Source organism: Dipodomys spectabilis, unplaced genomic scaffold, assembly GCF_019054845.1.
Source record: "Dipodomys spectabilis isolate Male_0828 unplaced genomic scaffold, ASM1905484v1 ptg000092l, whole genome shotgun sequence".
NCBI classification, from domain to species: domain Eukaryota; kingdom Metazoa; phylum Chordata; class Mammalia; order Rodentia; family Heteromyidae; genus Dipodomys; species Dipodomys spectabilis.
In genome coordinates, this window is record NW_024870769.1 from 7011004 (window position 1) to 7032500 (window position 21497).

Genomic DNA, 21497 nt, shown 5'->3' on the forward strand with positions numbered 1-21497 from the left:
GCCAGCCTGGACAAAAAAGGTGCATGACACTCTTCTCTCCAATATATGACCAAAAAGCCAGAAGTAAAGTTGTATCTCAATTGGTAGAGTGCTAGCCTGGAGCAAAAAAGCTAAGGGACCGCATCCAAGTCCTGAGTTCAAGCAGGACAGGCAAGAAAGAAAGGAAGGAGGGAAGGAAGGAAGGAAGGAAGGAAAGAAGGAAGGAAGGAGAGAGGGAAGGAGGGAGGGAGGAAGGAAGGAAGGAAGGAAGGAAGGAAGAAAGGAAGGAAGGAAGGAAAGCATAGATGGCAGGCTGTGGTAGTTTTTGCTTTGTGTCTGTACGTCATGCTTTTCCATTATTATCCTTTTCATAAACAGTATCCTTGCCTTGGGGAACAAAGTCCTCGATGTGGTTGGATGTGTTCCCAAACACAGCGACCACCACCAGCAAATACTCAGCCCAATGGCAGGTGCAAGGCTGAGATCTGAGCAAATACTCTCCATTCTTCTTTGTTTTGGCTTTATGGGCACTTCAGGTAGAAAGACTGAGAATCGCCTTATCCAATCGTAGATACCATTAGTCTTTGAGACCTTTAGCTTGATGCCCCAGTGAAGCTTCTTTTTCCTCATTGACAATTATAATTTCCTCATTTATAATTATACCCTGGTATAATTTACAAGAATAAATGTGCATGTCAGACCATAGCTCAAGGGTTCCCAAAGGTTGAATGGTTGGCAACCATGTTTACTGTCTCCTTTGGCCTTCCTCAATCCCTACACAGTAATGGTTACCTCTCACAGTGTAAAGTATAGGTAACCAGCCCACAACTAGGAAGTGATGAAACTAAGTTCAAACTTTACTCTCATTAACCAAATTGCCCAATACTACCACTCTACATAGTAGAGCGGTAATAATCTACAGAGTAAGGAGCAACCAAACTCCCTATATCCCCATACACTGATTTTCTCTTTGTTGTTGTTTTTTTAAGTAAGCTCTGACTGAAGGACTGTTTGCTGCTGAAAAACAGAATTCAGGGGAGAAGTCCCTGGAACAGGTGGCAATCTTGGCATAGGCTTGTGCTTCAGGTACCTGAGGTGTTTGGTGAAGCCCAAAAGCAGCACAATGACACCAGCATATATGCTCTTCCAAGGAAGCCTAGCTTTGAAGTGGCATGGATGCACAGAAAACATCAGCTCTCCAACAAAGGTTGGACACTCCAGAGAGTATTTCCCTGGCTCTCTTTTAGCACTTGATAATCAGACATGTAAAAGGTGATCTTATAAAGCAGATAGAGAATTTTGTCTTGACACCCTATTTCTATGGTCTCTCCAGTCTAAATCCACCCCACTTCTGTTATTTCAAACTTCCCTAATAGCTGTGGTGAAAATGTGCTTCCGTGTTCTGCACTATAAAGACAATATATACCCCTGAGCCCACCACCCAGTCCCTTCCTCCTTTCTAGTCATCTCCCAGATCGCCTCCAGGCTCTAATCTGTGACCCAGACAATGTGTTTTGTCCTGCCTTGTGTTTTCTTATTCATCCTATTCTCTCTTCTCATTTGGCCAATTCCATCACTAATATCAAAGGTCCTAGACAAAGGCATATATTTTCTTACCATTGGAGAAACTAGCCTCACCAGCGAAGTATTTTTTAAGTTGGTATTTTAATTTGAAGAGATGGGTAGGGTTGGGAGAGATGGGGGGAAACGATGGAAGAGATGGTAATTGTTCAAGATACACTATACTCATAAATAGACACGTTGAATTGAAGCACCTTCGTACCACTACTTAAAGATAATAAACAATTAAGTAAACAAACAATCTGGTATTCTGTATCTATAGGAGGTGCCTCCATGAATAGGATTCCAAGCAAATCTTACAATGAAATCTATTATTTCTCAGGCTTGCCCTTTGATGATGGCAGACATGTATACATGCTCCAGGTTTGCCTGTCCCAGCACATTGCTCTGATTATTCCTGTGGTGGAATCTTACCTAAGCGAGGACATAGAATGGGGAGATGTTGGGAAAGTTGCCTGATCTCTGGCTCAATATCCTCACCTAAAAAATTATACTTAAAATCTGTCCCAGCGACAAAATGCTACCTTGCTAGGATGAAAATACTCAAAGTGCAACCAAGGAAATTAGTTTTGTTAACTAGGCAAAACCCATCAGGGTAGAAGCTACACCTAGTAAGAGATGATGAGAATAATAATTTTTTTTAAAAAGCTTGAGTTTTTCAAACCCTATTCCAGTGTTTACCTAGAGAATAAAAACGTTTTTCAGTAAAGACAAAAAACTAAAAATGATTTAATTGCTTTCTTTAGGAACTTTTAATGGAATTTTAAGCTAGAAACATGTTCTTAAAGAACTTCATTACTATGGCTATGATTCTGATACATGTTTGCTTTGTTTGTTTTTAGATTTCTAAATGTGTAGTCATAACCTTGGGGCTGGTCTGATTTTTTAAATTGGCTTATATCAGTTATGGAAGGGGTTCATTTTTACATCACCATATATGTTAAGGCTTTATTCCAACCCATTTCTTTCCCTGCATCACACTCGATGCACCCTTCCTTCTAATATGATTAGTTGAAGGCCACAAATGGCCTATATTTAGCTGGGTGCTAGTGGCTAATGCCTGTAATCCTAGCTACTCGGGTGGTTGAGATTTGAGGATCACGTCTCAAAGCCAGCCTGGGCAAGAAAGACTATGAGACCCTTATCTCCAAGTAACCACCAGAAAAATGGAAGTGGCACTGTGGCTCATGTGGTAGAATGTCACCTTGAGCTGAAGAGTGCAGGGACAGTGCCCAGGCCCAGAGTTCAAGCCCCAAGACCAACAAATATAAATAAATAGCTAAATAAAATGGCTTGTATTTAGAAAGCAGTAATTAATCCAATTAACACAGATTAGTAACTTTTTGACCTTTGGAAAAGCCCATGGAAATATTGTGAAAGGAGCTGTAGGGTGGTCTTGGTCTGTGAACAGCCACAAAGAAAGGATAGACCTACAAGACTCAGTTATAAAAGAGCCCGAGGTCAATGCTAGTGTGGAGGAACACGTGACCTTGGCTAGCCCTTGCCTTTTACACATGTTTCTCTGTCTCTGTCTCTCTTCTCTTTCCCCAAATATAAAGAGGTAAATAGACACATACACAAATCTAAGTGTAGATAGAATTATAATATTTGTTGAAGGCCACTCTTCCACCTTTCATGGCTACCCGAGCAAGAAATGAGCACCTCCAAACACTCCTGAAACACAGTTATTTCAGATTTTTGTTAGAATATATTTTAAGAGAATTCAGCCCCAAGCCCTGCATTATACAGACAAACTCAGTACATTTTACAGATAGACTCAGAAAGTCTGCTGCCCCAGATGACCAATCAGGACCTGATGCTTTCTATGGTACAAATACCAAAAAATTTCTCCCTTCCTAAAGGAACTAGAAATGCTCCTTCATCTGGCCTCTTACAGGAATTTCCCAGGTTTCCGGAGCATTTCAGGATGAGATGATGTGGGAAATGTGTCTCTCTGTCTCTCTCTGTCTCTCTGTCTCTCTGTCTGTCTCTCTCTGTCTCTGTCTCTGTCTCTCTCTCTCTCAGCTCCTACTCTCCCCAAGGAGAACTGTCATTCATCTAAGTGGCCATTTTAGGTAATGATGCAGAGATAAGCTTACTTTGGTTCTGAATTTTTTTTAATTAAAGAGCTGTGGTGTTTGGCAAGTAGTGTTTTTTTTTGTTTTGTTTAGTTTTTTGGTATTTTTTTGGGCAGACACATACACATGTTTCTATTTTGTGTGTCTGAGGCTAAAAAGCACATGCAAGACAGAGGTCCGTTTGCTTCATTATCAGACACTTGACATTTGGACAGTATTCCCAGTCCCAAGACTCAGAGCAAATGCCTTTGTTCCTATGGGGCTCATTTCCCTCCCACTCCCCTCAAGTCTCCACATAGCACCCCCATTCTATCCAATGCTGAGGCACCAAAGGGGAGGGATCTCAACAGCATTTTAAAATCACCTGCATAAACGCAGATCCCTTGCTGCAGGGTAAAACCACTTGATTGCACAAACATGTGGGCTCTGCTTCTTTTGTTACCCATGTTTTGGCAGCCAGAGATGTGCCATTTCATCTCTAAATGTGCTTTGCATTCACAAGAAGAGCCATGGGTCTCAGTGTGATATTTGTCACCAGTTTCTGACTGGCAGCCAATTTCTTTTCCCACCTCTGTGACTCACACTGCCCTGAAGCAGCAATCTGGCTTTCCAAGCTGAATGAATTGTGCAAAGTGCCAGAGCAGAACCTGTATGCAATGGTAGGCACTTTCTCTTAGGCACAGAGAGAGAGAGAGAGAGAGAGAGAGAGAGAGAGAGAGACAGACAGACAGACAGACAGACAGACAGACAGACAGACAGACAGACAGACAGAGACAGAGACAGAGACAGAGAGACAGAGAGAGACAGAGAGCATGTGCTGGTACTTAGGGCCTGGGCACTAGCCCTTAGCTTTTTCACTCAAGGCTGGAGCTCTACCACTTGAGCCACAGCTCTACTTTTGGCTTTTGGTTAACTGAAGGTAAAAGTCTCATGGAGTTTCCTGCCTAGGCTAGGTTCAAGCCATGATCCTCAGATCTCAGCCTCCTGAGTAGCTAGGATTTCAAGTGTGAGCCACAGGCACCTGGCTGGAATGATTCTTAAATGAAGCATTTTCTCAGATTTTGAATTCTATCTATCTATCTATCTATCTATCTATCTATCTATCTATCTATCTATCTATCTATCTATCTATCTATCTATCTGTCTATCTGTCTGTCTACCTACCTATCTATGACATATATATACATACATATGTATATATATATATATATGTATATATATATATATATATGTGTGTATTCTTGTAAGCAATTCAGGGCTTCAGTAGTAAAAATTCAAATAGCAAAGTTTACTATGAGTTCAGTAACACTTTAAGGATATTCACATTTTGAATTTGCTCAACAGTTCTATGCAGATTCCATATACTGGTAGCTTGAACAAATCAAAGGAGCATATTTCTTACAGCTCTCAAGCTAGGAGGTCTAAGAACAAAATGGTGTCCAACATGGGAGATAGCACAAGGAGCAAGCTGTCTGGTGTCTGTCCTGAGAAGGACACTAGGACATGAAATTGTGATCTCATTTAACTCATTTGTAATCCACCAGCCCTATCTTTGCATGTCACTGTGAATGGAGTAGGGTGATAGGAACCTGGGAAGAGAGACAAAATTCACTTCATGCCAGGTAGAATAAGTGAGGTTTACAAAATGAACAAAGTGTTAGACAACATACTAGAAATAGGAGTAGAGAAGAAGAGAGAACTAAAAAAAAGGTCAGTAAAAATGCAACACTAAAAATAACTACCACAACAATGAAAAACCTCTAGTGTCCATGTGTTGGAGTTCATTTCACTTAGCATCATCTTATATGGTCATATGCATATAGCTATTGAGCTATTCTGCTCATCTGCTGAGATTATCCTAGATGTGTACTATTTATTACAAGTAAGGGAAGCCATGGGACCTATGTTTCTTTGGGTCTGGCTTACTTTGCTTAATATGATTTTTTCCAACTTCTTCCATTTCCTAACAAATGGGGCAGTGTCATTCTTTCTGATGGAAGCATAGAATTCATGTGTGTGTGTGTTACATTTTCTTGATCCATTCACCTACTGAGGGGCATCTGGGTTTATTCCATATCTTAGCTATGGGAAATAATGCTGTGATAAACACTTGTGCTGGTAGCATTAGTATGGCCTTGTACAATTTGGGGGAGAAGGATTGGGGAGGGAGGGAAAGTGGGATAAAAATGAGGGAGGGAGTAACAAGTTTGACAAGAAATGTACTCACTACCTTACTTAAGTAACTGTAATCCCTATGTACATCACCTTGACAATAAGAATAAAATATAAATAAAAAAATCAACACTGATCCATGGAGAGAAAGGGTAGAAACAGAGTGACATGAAATTCCTGAAAACTGTCTTAGAAGGAAAGAGGGATGAACAATATGAACATGAGTATGAACAATATTTAAAGAGATAATGCTTGTGAATATTCCAAAAGATGACAGAAGGCCTTAAGCTATAGTTTCAAATAACTCAAGCAATCCAAGCAGGTTAGATACATATAATCATGACTTATAAGTACAAACAGTAACGGTTTTGGAAAACCAAAACAAGAAAATATTAAAACAGACAGGGAGAAAAAAATTCTAAACAACCCCTCCCCTTCAAAGAAACAGCAATAAAACTAATCTCTGGCTTCTCATCAGAAAGGGTGTGCAAGAGCAGCAGAGTACAGTCTCCTATGTGCTAAAGAAAATATCTGCCAAGCTAAAGTCCCATTACATGGGAAATGTCTTTAGCAGTTAAAGAAAACAGAAAAAAATTAAGGCAGAAGTGGAATACTTGTTGTCAACATAACATGTCTAGAGTAAATATTAAAGAACTTTTTTTAGGTAAGAAATATAAGAAAGATCGAGGGACAGCTGAGAGCCAAAGTATGAGTGATGCTCAGTATCAAAGGCTGTATTTAATGTCTTACTGTATTGAACTTAGATGTCAATTTTTTTTAGTCATACAGAAAGCAGTAGAATAGGTAAGGAAGATAAAATGTTTCATGGTTTATACCTTTGTCTGGAAAGCAGTAAAATTCTCACTTATATGTGGATTAAGCAAGTCTAGAATTTGCATTGTGCATCGGTATTTTTCTTAAACAAGATTAAAAGAACCTATAGCTAACAAGCCTGTAGATGAAAAATATGAAATGATAAAATTATGAGTCATGCAAAAGAACACATGGAGAAAATAGAAAACACATACTAAAATAGTAGATTTTAAAATAATCAGTAATTATATTAAATATAAACTACTCCATTCTGAAATATTGTCATGATCCATTAAAAATATTATATGCACACACTTTTAAAAAGATAAATATTAAGTATTAAAAAGATTAAAAAGAAAAAGTTGAGAAACTGTATCACATATATAATTTCAAATGAGAAGTTACACTTTTTTTCTACAGTTACATTTCTATCAATGAGGTAGACTTCATGATAGGAAAAATTAAAATGACAATACTATGAATATAACATGTATGTAGTTGTATGCAGTTAAGAGGGTTCATTTTTTTTAATGAAGTAAAAAAAATAGAAAATTCTTCAAGTATTGTGGTTTTATCAGACCTCTTTTTTTAACTACTAGGAAAAGCAGAAAAAGAGAAAAGAAAGGTCATAAACAATTTAAAAATAAAGCTCTTTATTTTAATGTTTTTTTCTTTCATGCATGTGTTTCTAACGCATTTATAAGATTATCTCTTTGTTGCTTTGTATGTCCCTCCCCCACAGTATAACCCCTGCTTTCACTATATTTGCTGTCAGTATAACTTGTGGAGGAGATGGGGAAAAACCAGTTGTTTAAGGATACAGGTGGACCTGTTGCAACAATGAGAAGTACAAGTTGTCATGTCCAAAACGAGCTTTACAATGTCAGTGCGGGGGGAGCGGGGGGGGGGGGGAGGGGGGGAAGGGGGGGAAGGAGAAGGATTGGGATGGGGGGGAGGGGGGAGGCTGGGAAGGGAGGTGAAGGGTAAACAAAGGAGGAGGCTGCAATGCTTGGTAAGAAATGTACGCATTATCCTGCCCATGTAATTGTAACCCCTCTGTACAGTATGTTCACAAATAAAATTAAATTTAATTAAAAAAAAAAAAAAAGAAAAACAGAACACCTAAAAAATCAAAAAAAAAAAAAAAAAGCTCTTTAAATCTGTCTTAATTGATGTATAAAGCATTATAACCAATAAATACAGTATATATATATTCACTATAATATATAAAAATAGCATTTACATAAAATAAATTTCAACAAATTTCAGGTGGTTGAAACTAAAAAGATTTTTTTTCAACTGCAACACTCTAATAGAGTGTTTCCACGTGTTCCAAACAAATGTATTAATAGAAGAACAAAATTGATTTGAGATTAAGCAATACACTTTACACTTTAAAATGGGAGTGAAAATGGAAATTATGAATGCTTTAAACTAAATCATAATAAAGCAATGACAGGTTTTAGGACACATGTCATGCCAGCCATAACAAATACATTATAGAGAATGCAAATGTTAGAAATTAAGATAGGCTAAAAATTCATATTCTAAGTGCCCATCTTAAGAGTCCTTTTAAAAAGAATATTATATCACACAGAAGGAAAATAATCAAAAGGAGATAATAGAATAAGTACAAATTGATAAAAACAAGATAGCAAAGTATACAATGGAGATAATTAACAAAGGAAGAGTTCTTTAAAAATGTAATACCTTTATATGTTGAACAAGAGAGGAACAAATTACTAACGTCACAAATTACTAAAGTTACTAATGATCTTAATAGAAATTAAGTGATGGAAAGATGATGCTACAAAGTACCTTTATACCCATGAATTTAAAAATTAGATGATTTAAATTCCAAAAAATAATACAGCCTACCAAAACTGATATAAGAAGAAACAGAAAAGGAAATTAATCTCTCTTATGTTTTTTTTCTTTGTGCTGGTTAGTGCGGCTTGAATTTAGGGCCTGGGTGCTATTCCTTAGCGCTTTTTTACTCAAGGCTGGCACTCTGTCATGAGACCCATAGCCCTACTTCTGTCTTTTTGCTTGTTAATTGCAGATAAGTCTCATTGACTTCCCTGCCCAGGCTGGCAGATCTCACCCTCCTGAATAGCTAGGATGACAGGAGTAAGTCTCCAGAACCTGTTCATTAATCTCCTTTTATCTCCTTTTACCTATTGCAGAAACTGAATCTGTAATTCAAAATTTTCCTTCACAAACTCTTCAAGCCTAGATGACTTCCCTAATTAAGTCTTCTAACACTTCTAAAAGAAGACTAGAAAGAATGGGCATTTCTCAGATTGCTTAATAAGCAAGCATATCCCTGATTCCAAAACTTTAAAATGATATTACTGGAAAGGAAAATTACACGAATAATGTGTATTCTGAGTGGAGTTAAGTGTAGGGGTATCAGAGAAAGTGATTCTGTCCTAGGACACTTATAGTCACATAAATATGGCCAAGGATTTGCCAGAGATTACATTTTCCTCTAGTAATTTGTCAATACCCTATTGGTTCCCAATAGGGCAGAATTTTCTCATGAATGATTTGCCACATTTGGCTAACGATTGCTTTTGTCATTGTCTTCATAGTTCTTGAACAATGCCTAAACTGTTTGCTTTGGCATCAAGGCCTCTGGATTTCAATACCTCAGACCATTCTTTTATTTAATTTATTTCTTTTTGTCGGTCCTGGGACCTGAACTCTGGGCCTGGGCACTGTCCCTCAGCTCTTCAGCTCAAGGCTAGCGCTCTGCCACTTAAGCCACAGCACCCTTCTGGCTTTTTTTCTGCTTATGTGGTGTTGAGGAATCGAATTAGGGCCTCATGTATACAAAGCAAACACTCTAGAACTGAGCCACCTTCCCAGCCCTTCAGACCATTCTTCTTTGCTGCAAGTAGAGCTGTAGGGACACATAGATAGATGGTATATGACTTAACTTTACCTAGGCTTTATTTTTAGTTTGTCTATCACATCTCCAGGACCTTGCATACCTGATAAAAGTCATCCACTTCACGAACGTATCCAGCCACTTCATTATCCGATTGAAAGATCTTCCAAACTTTTCTTTCTACATTATTGTATTTCTTGGATCCTTTCCAGTTCATGGCCATCAGGGAGCGTTCTGTGAGGGAGGCCCCTACTATGATGTCCAGTTGTCCATTGTATATCAGAACCTGAAACAAAACATTTAGAAGCTGAAGCAAGAAAAAAAATCTTACATATGGAAATGAGAGAGAAGGCACTAGACTTCTCTGATTCAATGCTCCAAGATGCCACCTCAGACCAAAAGGTAATTTCCTTCCACATACCACCTACCAGAACAACTTGAAATAATTCCAGCCTCTGTCTCAACTAATGCATTTTTACAAAAGTTTAATTTCCCTAGTAATCTACAAGAAAGGTCTTTCTTGATTGTAAATAAACAACAGAGAGGTATTCTTCAACTCCATCCAAACTTTCACTCTTTTGGAGGGTCTGATTGGCCTACATGAAGACCATTTATTTGAATCTTCAAACTGGACATTGAATATCTTACTGCATGTTTCTCTGCTGTCATGATGCAGTATTCTTAAAAGACTTACATATAATTAAAAAGTGTAGGCTTTGGGGCTGGGAAGGTGGCTCAGTGGTAGAGTGCTTGCCTTGCATGAATGAGGCCCTGGGTTCAATTCATCAGCACCCATACACAGAAAAAAGCCAGAAGTAGCACTGTGGCTCAAGTGGCATAGCACTAGTATTGAGCTGAAGAGCTGAGGGACAGTGCCCAGGCCCAGAGTTCAGGCCCCACAACCGACGAAAAAAAAAGTTTAGGCTTTTATAAGATTATGTGAATATATCTATATATTCATATAATATCACATATATTATGTACATGCATATTATGTATACACATAATCATATATATGATGTATATGATATATGTCACATATAATCTTTCTTTTTCTATATCAATAGATAGATAGATAGATAGATAGATAGATAGATAATCTCTTGGTTGTCTTACTCAGAGGACTGTGGATATAATTTGGAAAAACTAAAACTATACTGTAGGATGTTATAGCACTTGCATTTCATTATCTTTGTATGCAGGCACTACAGAAGCTGGCAAATTCAGTTTTCACTCAGGTGTTACTAATCCATATTGCTCTGTCACACTACACTGAGTTCTGCAACAATTATAACTTTTTTGTGCCAGAAAGATACTCAGATGTCGCAAGTCTGGGACTTGTTGGAGGCAGTTATGCCTGCCATACTGCTCCCAAGACTTCCTTTTCTTAAATAGGGTTGCTACTTGTGAACAATGAGAAACATCCTTCTTTCTAGAATGCAATCTTTCCTGCTAAAATGATGGATATCACAAGTGAGGAATGTTGAAGTGAGGTAACTGTTCTCTTTCTTCCTCAATTTTCAAATTGGGTCAAAGTTTTAAAAACATTTAGATTGTCCCAGAAATCCCAAATTGTGGAGCACAGTCTATGAAAATAAATCTGAATACATAAGTAAAATTTATACAATACAATTTGTTGAGCCTCATAACCAAGAACTCAGATATCAACTAAGAGACCTACATTTGGTGGGCTAACTCACCACAATGCAGGAATTTTATTGTAGAACCATTTACAATATTTAATTGAACCATAAGATGAGGGAAGTTACCATCACATACTGGCAAGTATGAATGCTGAAATTCAAATAAGCTATACCACAATTATCTTGTAACATAGGGGTGTGAATCTCCTACATGGGATGATAAATCTGATAAAACAAGGTTGATTCACTTACGATGGACATCTGAGTCATAGACTCCTTTGTTTATTATGCTTATACTATTTTCATAAAAAATTATGTTGCATTATTATATGTTACACAAACATGATCTTAATGATCATAGTCTTGTCACTTTATCAAACAAAGATTTTCCTCCACCTTATGCAACATCTGGTCTATTTGGAGACACATCCAGTTTGGCCCAAGTGGAGATCTTCACATTGAATATCAGATGTTTCCCTGCATGTGATTCCACCTCTGCCTTCATGCTGCTGCCTCCTTAAACATAATTAAGAAACTCTGGGACTTTTACACACTTGAAATCCTGAGGCAGTGGTGGAACAGGATTCAGACCAAGATGAAAGAGCCTGGGCCTCCACTGCAGAGCCTTTCATGTTGCTCAGCCACCATCCACCCCCCTTCTCCTGTGCAAAATCATAAAGGGAAAAGCTTCCTAGGTTTAAAACCTCTTCAAATAGATCCAACTCAGCTACACAATAAAATATTTGCATTGTTTATACAAAAAAGGCCCTCAAAGACCTTGAGTACATATGGCCTATGCAAAACACCTACAGCTATTTTGGCCAATAATATGGAAACAATTACATTTGATGGGAACCAGGGAAAACAGCTTAAGTACTTCGCCATTCTAGGAAGACTGGATTATGGCTGATTAACAATGATAATCACAGATAAAGTAATTCTTCTAGAATTCAATGAAAGATGCTTATTAGCAAACTCATGAGAGTATTCATTTTTGCTCTCTATGGCCACTATATAAAACTTGTATAATCTCTCCAAAAGGTCCCCTGGAACTACCTTTAATATTGTAATATTTCAAAATCAATGAGTTTGTTTTCATTTTTTAAGAGACAATAGCAAAAGTCATAGGTCATAGTCAACACAAGCTTTTATGTGTAGTGTTATATTTCATGTTCGTTGAACCTGATTGAAACAAAACCTATTCCTGAGCTGTTTTCCTTGTTGTTAAAATTCATCAAAGAAAAGATCATCAGCTCCATGGAAAAGGGAACTGAAAAAGTCTGGAGAAAGGTCCTACGTGATCATGGTAAGTATAAAGCCTACTTGGTAGAAAGGAGGGGTGGGGCTAGGGACAAATAAGAAACTTTCCTTTGAAAAGTAAACTTCTGTGTTTTTGTGATGCTGTTTGAATTTAGGGCCTTGAATTTACTAGGCAGGCAATCTACCACTTAGTCTGTTTTAGGTAGAGTCTCAAACGGCTGGCCCTAGAGCAGAATCCTCCTGACTCTGTTTCCTCATGGCTAGGATTACAGATACATGCCACCAATCCCAGTGTCAAGGATGACTAACATTTTTAACTTGTAAAGGCCACACAAATCAAATGTCATGAAGAAGAAAGCAGATTAATAACTGTGATGAGAATCTTGGTTGTCAACTTAACTGGAAGCAAAGAGTAGGAAAGTACACTTCTGATTGCATTTATGAAGTTGTTTCTAGAGATAATGGGCTTGTGGGTCTACGAACTGAGTAGGAAGACTGATCCTGACCAGGAGTGGCACTGCCCATTAGCATTTAGGTGCAGCTAAAGATGGGAGTAAAGGGACTCTCCTGAACTGGCAGGTTCCAGCCTTCCTGTCGTTTGTGTTGTTGTCCATCATACGTGAACATCAGACTACGGATTCTTTATCCAGAGGGCTTCCAGGCCATCAGTCCCCAACAAGGATTATATCATTGGTGCCCCTTGTTCTGAGGCTCCCAGCTTCTTAGAATAGTTTTCCCAGTTCTCTGGGACTATCCAGCCTCGACTGGCTAAGCCAACTGAATGGATCCATTTTTATATTTATAAAATCCCCATTTATAATTATTTATCCTTTATAATTATATATAAAATACTATATCTATATGTTCATTTTATAATTGTAATATTGGTCGTATTGGTTCTGTTTGTTTGAGTGCATGGACTACTACAGAGATCAAGCAGTGATTTCAGAGCTGTCATTTAAGACAGACAGCATCTAATATAAAAACACCACATCTACTCCCACAAGGTCTCGAAGGAAATATAGCAGTTGGAGACCTCTAGGCTGAATGAGAGGGTTATACATGCCAGGATGCAGGTCTTATGAGGAGCCAAGAGAGGGTGGTTACCCACACCCTGAGAGTCAGACAAGTTCTAGCCCTTCAGCCCCTTTCAGTGATGATTGTGACTGCTGTACATGCATTCACCTGCCTTCCCCTCTGGTTGGAACCAACTCTCCCAGTTTACCCTGAAGTTTCCCAGGATGCAAATCTATCCCTGAGTCTTGCTGGCTATTTTCAGCAACAAGATCTGCAAGCAGAGAAGAGACACATCCAGGTTTATATTTACATATTTATATGTAAAATTATATACACTTATATATATGTTATATATATAATTGTATTTATAAAATTCCCCTTTATAATTCTTTATTCCTTAATATTATATAGGTTCATTTTATAATTGTAAAATTATATACAAATATATTATAAAATTAAATAATTATGATATATAAGCTACATTTTCCTTGCCAACAGTGATGAAAGGAAACAAAGAGCAAGGAGAGGGCTGGTTGGAGTTGGCTTCCAGAGGTGTATCAGAACAGCAAAGACATTCCTTTCCAACACTTTTCTTTTACTCTTCAGAAAACTGGCTGCTTATCCAATCCTCCCATCAGGGGGACTGATGGGTGACACAGAAAAATGCTTATCACATGAAAAAAAAATCAAACAAATTGTGTTTCTTCCTTTTTTTTTTTTTTACTCTATAATGACTAGATTTTAAAAACATTCTTTAAACCTGGGGAAAAAAACACATCAAAATATTGGCAGTTAAGGCAGTTGAAGAATGGATGATTTTGTTTTAGATTTAGTGTCTTGTTTATTGGTTCATGTGGTTAGAATGCTTTTATAACACAAAACAGCTAGATAAACTATAACACCAAGAACAGCTTGGGTATCATAGTTTGTCCAAAGGTCTTTGGGGAAGAAAATGACCTGGAATGATTTAAATACTATCAGTCTCAAATTTTTATGACTAGATAAATAGATTAACTTTGCTTCACAGGATCTCTCTCTTTCTTTTTTTCTTTTCTTTTTTTTTTTTTTTTTTTTGCCGGTTTTGGTGCCTGAACTCTGAGCATTGGCACTGTCCCTCAGCCCTTCAACTCAAGGTTAGCACTCTACCACTTGAGCCACAGCACCACTTCTGGCTTTTTCTGCTTATGTGGTACTGAGGAATGGAACCCAGGGCCTTATGCATGCAAGGCAAGCATTCTACCACTGAGCCACCTTCCCAGCTAGCCTGCCTGCCTGCCTTCTTCCTTCCTTCCTTCCTTCCTTCCTTCCTTCCTTCCTTCCTTCCTTCCTTCCTTCCTTCCTTCCTTCCTTCCTTCCTTCCTTCCTTCCTTCCTGCCTTCCTGCCTGCCTGCCTGCCTGCCTGCCTGGGTGTTGCCTCTGAGCTTTTGTGCTCCAGGCTAGTATTCTACCACTTGAGCCACAGCTTCCACTCCCACTTTTCTGATAGTTAATGAGAGCTAAGAGTCTCATGGACTTTCCTGCATGGGCTGGCTTATAACTGTGATCCTCAGATCTCAGCCTCTTTAGCACCTAGGATTATACAGGCATGACAGGAAATCTGAAGAAGTCATTTCAAAAGCCCAGCATCTGTCAGATGGCATTATATGATTTGGATTACAAAATTCATTTATTTTCCTTTTTTCTTTGTCAACAGGCAGAGAAAAGTAGTTTTAGTCTTTTTATTTAACTTTTCAAAGTACCTCCATGAGCATATGGCTGTCTTCTCATACTTCATGAGGTTGGGATTGAAGGTTACCTCCATTTTGTCTACACGAAATTGTGATACTATGAAGTGCCAGGCTTCTAATCTCGGACCTAAAATTCCTTCAGAAAGGAGCTCAATAACTTGACACAAATGAGCATTAACTGATTTCCAGTACCAAAGTCTCTTATAACAGAGAGCTGACTGAAAAGGAGACATAGTCTCCAGGTTAGAAACAATCTTAGTTATTTTCTCCAATTAGGCTGTTGTCTCTCCGTCATTGTTCGCTTTGGCTCAATGGACAAAATGTACCATTAATGACAAAAAGCTTCATTTATTCTCATCCTAGGGAGTAGCTTATGAAAGATGCCATGGAATAGCATCATCCCTTTGAGTAAAGGGACTTGCTATGCCTTTGGAACAGCATTCCTAGTCTATGCACAGTGCCTGGCCCCTCACAAGCTCTATTGACATTTGCAGGATGGAGATTTGACTATTTAAAGGTTTTATGTAATGTTGTATGGGATCATTTGTTGTTTCTGCTTGTCAGGTCCAGTGCTCTTTCTCTTGGTAAATATTTTGGGTGACATTCTCAACAGTCTTGGCCCCATGAGAACTGTAAATTATGGTGCTTGCCTTTTCTGTGCAAGGGACAAGCATGATCTAAACCAAGGCACCCAAATGCTTTTCTACAATTTGAAAAATAGACAGAGGGACACAGGGTTTTCAGAGCAGTCTGTACATTTGTTTTGCCACCTACATCTGTAAGTCTGTATCTCACCCAGTTCTTCAGTTTTTCCAAGAATTCCATGAAGGAGGGTGCTACTTGTCCTTCAATAGACACAAGAAAGCTATGATGAAGGGAGGTGAGCCAGAATAACCACCACTACCCAACATCTGGCAGAGATTCAAGCCCAGTTTTGTCTGCCTAAGACAAAACTACTAAACTCTCCAGAACCTTAAGGTCAGAAGAACAAGTGGTCTGTTCCACAGTTATACATAAAGGGGTAAACTTAAACACAAATCTTTAGAATAAAGAACATTGGTTTATAATTAACATCACAGATTCTGGCTGGGTTGGCATCCTAGCTCTGCCACTAACTAGCAGAACTGTCTCCAACAAGTTACTCAATTCATTTAGAATTGACTTTCTTCTGTAAAATGAGCGAAAGAAGAATACATATGAATTGGAAGGATGACATTGCATATGATTTTTGACATCCAACCGCTAAAACATGTTTTGATAATGTTATTATCATGATCACCTTTGAACCAAGATACAATAGCTCATCCGTTTTTAAGTAAAATGGCGCTTGAGGATTAGATTTGTGACTTAGGTTGCAGAAGTTAGAATCTAACCCAAGTGCACTGAGCAATTGATCTGACACAATGAACAGGAGAAGCTTACAAAAGTCATATGGGCTGGGCGCTGGTGGTTTACTCTTATAATCCTAGATACTCAGGAGGCTAAGTAGCTGAAGATTGTGGCTCAAAACCAGCCAGGGCAAGAAAGGCCACAAGACACTTATCTCCAATTAATCACCAGAAAACAGGAAGTGGTGTTATGGCTCAAATGGTAGAATGTTAGCCCAGGCTCTGAGTTCAAGCCCCATGACTGATAAGAGTTAATATTTCTGTCCATAAGTGTCATAAGACTTTTTTTTAGGTCAAGGCGAGGATTTATCATCGACTCATTTTGAGCCCTAGTTTTATCCTATATTAGGTGGAATGTCTACATCCCCAAAATGTTGGGAGAGTCAAGTGAAATATGAAATGTAAAAGTTTCCTGTAAACTGGAGAACAATGTCTTTTACTTTTTTAAATTATTAATAAGTTTTTTTATTGTGAAAATACCATACAGAGGGCTTACAATTACATGAGCAAGGTAATGAGTACATTTTTTATCAAGCATTGTTGCCTCCTCCTTTGTTTCCCCTTACCATCCCTACCCTCCCATCTCCCCACCGCCCCTGCTCCCCCCAAAGTTGTAAATTTCTGACATAATGTCTTGTACATCTCATTGTTGCAATGAGTCCACATGTATCCCTATTTAAATAATTTGTTTTTTTCCCTTCCCCTCCACAAATTATACCAGCATCATATACAGTGAAAGCAGGGTTATACCATGGGAGACGGACATACAAAGCAACAAAGAAATAATCTTATAAATGTGTTAGAAACAATCACATGAAAGGAGAAAAACATTTGGATACATATCTTAGGGTTCATTTCCCTAACATCAACCTCTCTGACCTTTGAATGGGACCCCACAGCTCTTTGGAGCTTTCCTTTGCCATGTGAAAAATCCCAGAAATTTGCAATTTGCAAATTAGAATAAGACCTTTATCAGAAGTAAACATTATACTCTGACCTCAGCTTTCCAAGTGACCCCAGCCTCCAAGAAGTACAAGGAATAAACTCTGTTATCTTCAAGTGAAGTCCCCTGTTCTATGATACTATGTTGTAGGAGCCCAAAATAGGAGAGCCCACACTTAGATATTGGAAAGTCTGCTTCTCATGTAGCCATAGTAGGCTGAGAGTGCAGAGGCTGTTCTGCAGACTCAGCTCCATTCTTTCCTAGTGTCCCATACACATGTGATCAGTACTATGCTCTTGTTGTTTTAGCAGAAAAATAAATTATTTCTCTGAACCCCTGTCTCTGTCGTCAGTAAAAAGAAAGAGCAAGAGGTCTCAATCCAACTCTGTTCATTTATTACATTTCCTGCCTGCATGGGCAGGCAGGTGAGGGTCACTTCCATCTGCAATGGAAGAGAAGAGGCCTTTTGTCTGAGTTGGAGCAGAGTGCATGCTCACTTAGGGATGCAAGAGTTCATTCACTTGTTTAATCAGCTTATGTGAAATTTCTACTTATCCAACAAATATTTATGGGTAGCCTAGGGATGAAGCAACAGGAACAGACATGACAAGGGGTAACCTTTATCTGAATGTTGCAGAATTTAAAAAAAACAACTTTTCAAAGTAGTGAATAACCAGAAGAGAAAGACAAGCCGTCCTCTTTCATTCTTGAAGTTTTCCTTAGAAGAAAGGCCAGTTAAAGTCAGTGTCACTTAAACCTTTTGAAAATAAAACTAGTCCTTTAACAACTCAAACCATAAACTTTTCAGCATCGAGATGCCAAAAATCAGAATTTAATGCATGGATTTAACTCTCTCAGCAAGTAACCTTCTTTCTTATATAGACATAAGATGAACAGAATCTAGTGATGAATTTTATACAGGGCACACTTCTCTGGAAGAACAATGTTTGCAAGGCAGATAGAAAATTGCCAATGTTGTTTGCCAAAGATGTCTGCCAAAAACATCCTACAGATTCACCTAGGACTCCAGGCTCTTTAACACAGATTTTTCGCCTCAAACAAGTTACAGATGTCATATGATAACTGAAGATGAGAAAAGAGATGTGTGACTTTACTACAGCTTCCACAACTTGGAAGAAGGGTTTTGGGAAAAGAATCATCATAGATACATATTCTAGTATATTTTCATGGTAACTAGTACAAAAAGCATAGGATTGAAAACAAATTACACAAGCTCCACTTACTGATCCAAATTTAACCTGTATTTTTGTTGTTGTTGTTGTTTTAAAAAAAAGAAACCCTCAAACCTATGCACATATTCCTCATAGAGAAAAATCACAAAGTTTTCTCTTTACACTATGATTACTCCACCACTTATTAGGAAAAGTACAGAAAATGCTGCAGGATGGGGGCTTTGGTCTCTCCTGACAACAGGAAAGCAAATAATACTTTTGTGAGAAGGCTGGATTTTTGTTGCATTTTTAGACGAAAGATTTATGCTTGTATTTTGGCCCATTTACAATACATCATAATACTTTGCAGACAAAGTTATGCTCTTTTCCCAATGATCTAGCGACCTTAATCTCTAACATTTTGTGGTTTCCTGTTTGGGGAAATGATTGAACAGCAGCCTAAGCTATTCCAGGCTCCACGGCATTCTCAGTTGGCCTCTATCTGTCTTACTTTTGAATGTTCTCCTGTTCACCAATCAAAAAAACACAAAAAACCTTTTTTTTTTTTTTGAAAAAGAAACTTTCCCTACAGATGCTAAATCAATGAAACTTGTACAAAGCAACCTTCTACAGTTCCTCTTCTGGCTGCTTTACTTATCATTCTTCTATTACAAACCCCAATATAGCTGAGAATTCTTCCTGCTTGAAGCAATTAGCATGACTCACCAGTGCCTTTCCTCTGAATAGAAGAAAATTAATTTCACTAATATGCAACTCAACAAAGGAGAACTCCCAAGGGTTTCCCAAAAGCCTACCAGTAAAAGAAAAACTTTAATTCAGCTCAGGAGTATAACATTTAAGAAATGTTCCTGGGCAGAGGAAGAGTTACTATCTTTCTTTGCACAAGGTCTTGGCCCTAGTTAGCTTTGGCTCACACTTTTTTTTTTAATTGTGAAAATACTGTACAGAGGGGTTACAATTACACGGGCAAGATAATGAGTACATTTCTTATCAAGCATTGTAGCCTCCTCCTTTGTTTCCTCTTCCCATCCATTCCCATCCTCCTCCCACCGCCCACCCAATCATTCCCCCACCCACCAAAGTTGTAAAGTTCGTTTTCGACATAACAACTTGTACATCTCATTGTTGCAATGGGTCCACCTGTATCCCTATTTAAACGATTTGTTTTCCCCCTTCCCCTCCACAAATTATACCGACATCAAATACAGAGAACGCAGGGGCTATACTGTGGCTCACACTTTTGACCCTCCTTCTTCATGGTGATTTTGCAAAGACTTGGCGATAAAATACCCAGGTAACCTGAGTTCTCAAAGTTGCCTCCAAAAGAGTAGGGTAGAAAAGAAATGCAATTGTTGAATGAAACAGTAGTTACTCCGATGACCAAGTTGTTCTTTGAAAGTCATATTTTGCCCTCCAAGCAAAAAGAAAGACAAAAGAGAGAGAAGTGGAGTGAGAAGAAATACTCCCAGGTGTCTGCCTTCTCCTCCTAGATTTTTTACTAACATGAATAAAGAAAAATAAGAGTGGTGTAACAAAGTTGAGTGTCCAATGATTGTATAAATGATGTCTTTTGGCCAAAAGAAAAATTGCTGCGTTGTGCAACTTCATGCTAAATAACTTAGTTGCTTTTAGAGGGAAACAAGAAACTAAGCCAACTTGAAAAGGATCCAATCCAATGACATCACTTCAAGTCAGAGATCTTAAGAAAAGTTCAACTACCAGGAACAGCACAGTTAGCATGACTAAATAATGATGCCCAATAATATTATTCCTATAGTTATATATAAGTTTGGGAGGCCCATTCTAGGAGGTCTTTAGCTCTACTTCTTGACCTTTCTGGGTTTTAAACAATACAGAGTAAAGAGTAAAAAGTATCTCTACAATTTCCTAGTATTAATTGTAAACTGATATAACACACACACACACACACATATATATATACACATACATATATGTTCACATGTATACATATATACTTAAAACATTGATTTCACCTGTTGCCTTTATCTTTTTAATATATATTTAGAAAGTGTAAACTTAGATATTTGGCTTGTATTAAATTTCTCCTGGATAGCCTTGGGTCTAGTTTATCCTGGAAAAAACTGGTCCCTTTGTCCACAATTGCCATATGGCAGAGGTGACAAGTGAGGGCAGCTACTTGTAGTACCTCAGTCTGCAGGTCATAAAGCTAGATTAAAGCGACTGGGATCATGTCACTGTGGAGAAGCGGCAGGCACTCATTCAACATTTGCCACTGCAGAAGAGTTGACGGTTGCTTGGGGAATCCCTCCCATCACCAACTCCTCCTGCCAATTCCTACTCCTTTATACCTATCAACATCCCTTAACTTAAAAACACATAACAACAGGCAAAGCAATTGAGTGGACTCGCTAAGGATTGTTGGAGATGACAAGCACAGTGCCAATCATGTAATATGGAGACGGAAGATGACCCTCCCCAACTAGAGTGACCCCAAATGCCAACAGAGAGCAGGAGATCCTTGTTGTAAAAAACACGCTAAGCCACCAACAAAGGTGCTCAAAAAAGAACAGGGACAGAAGTAAAGGAAATCAGTGTTCTGTGAGTGAAGATTCAGTAGGACCCAGTCTACCATGTATTCTCACTGGTCCACTGGTGTCCTCTTTGCTCACAGAATACTTGCCTTTCAGATTACTTCATCTTTCTCTTACAAGTCAGCACTTACCAAAGTGTCTGATTCCGGTCTGTTGCTACCAATCACCTGGTTCTCACCCAAGAGAGTAGTGAAGGTAAAGAAAGCTTTCCAACCAGGTTGATCTCATAAAAGAAGG

General features: G+C 38.4%; 1 protein-coding gene across 1 annotated transcript in view; it reads right to left on the reverse strand.

The window, feature by feature from the left end:
* Window positions 1-21497, reverse strand: part of Cpvl (carboxypeptidase vitellogenic like) — a 116313-nt gene that overhangs the window by 21177 nt on the left and 73639 nt on the right. The window contains exon 11 of the mRNA XM_042685059.1: window positions 9620-9802. Coding sequence (XP_042540993.1) covers window positions 9620-9802 — 183 coding nt within the window. The remainder of the gene's footprint in view (window positions 1-9619; window positions 9803-21497) is intronic.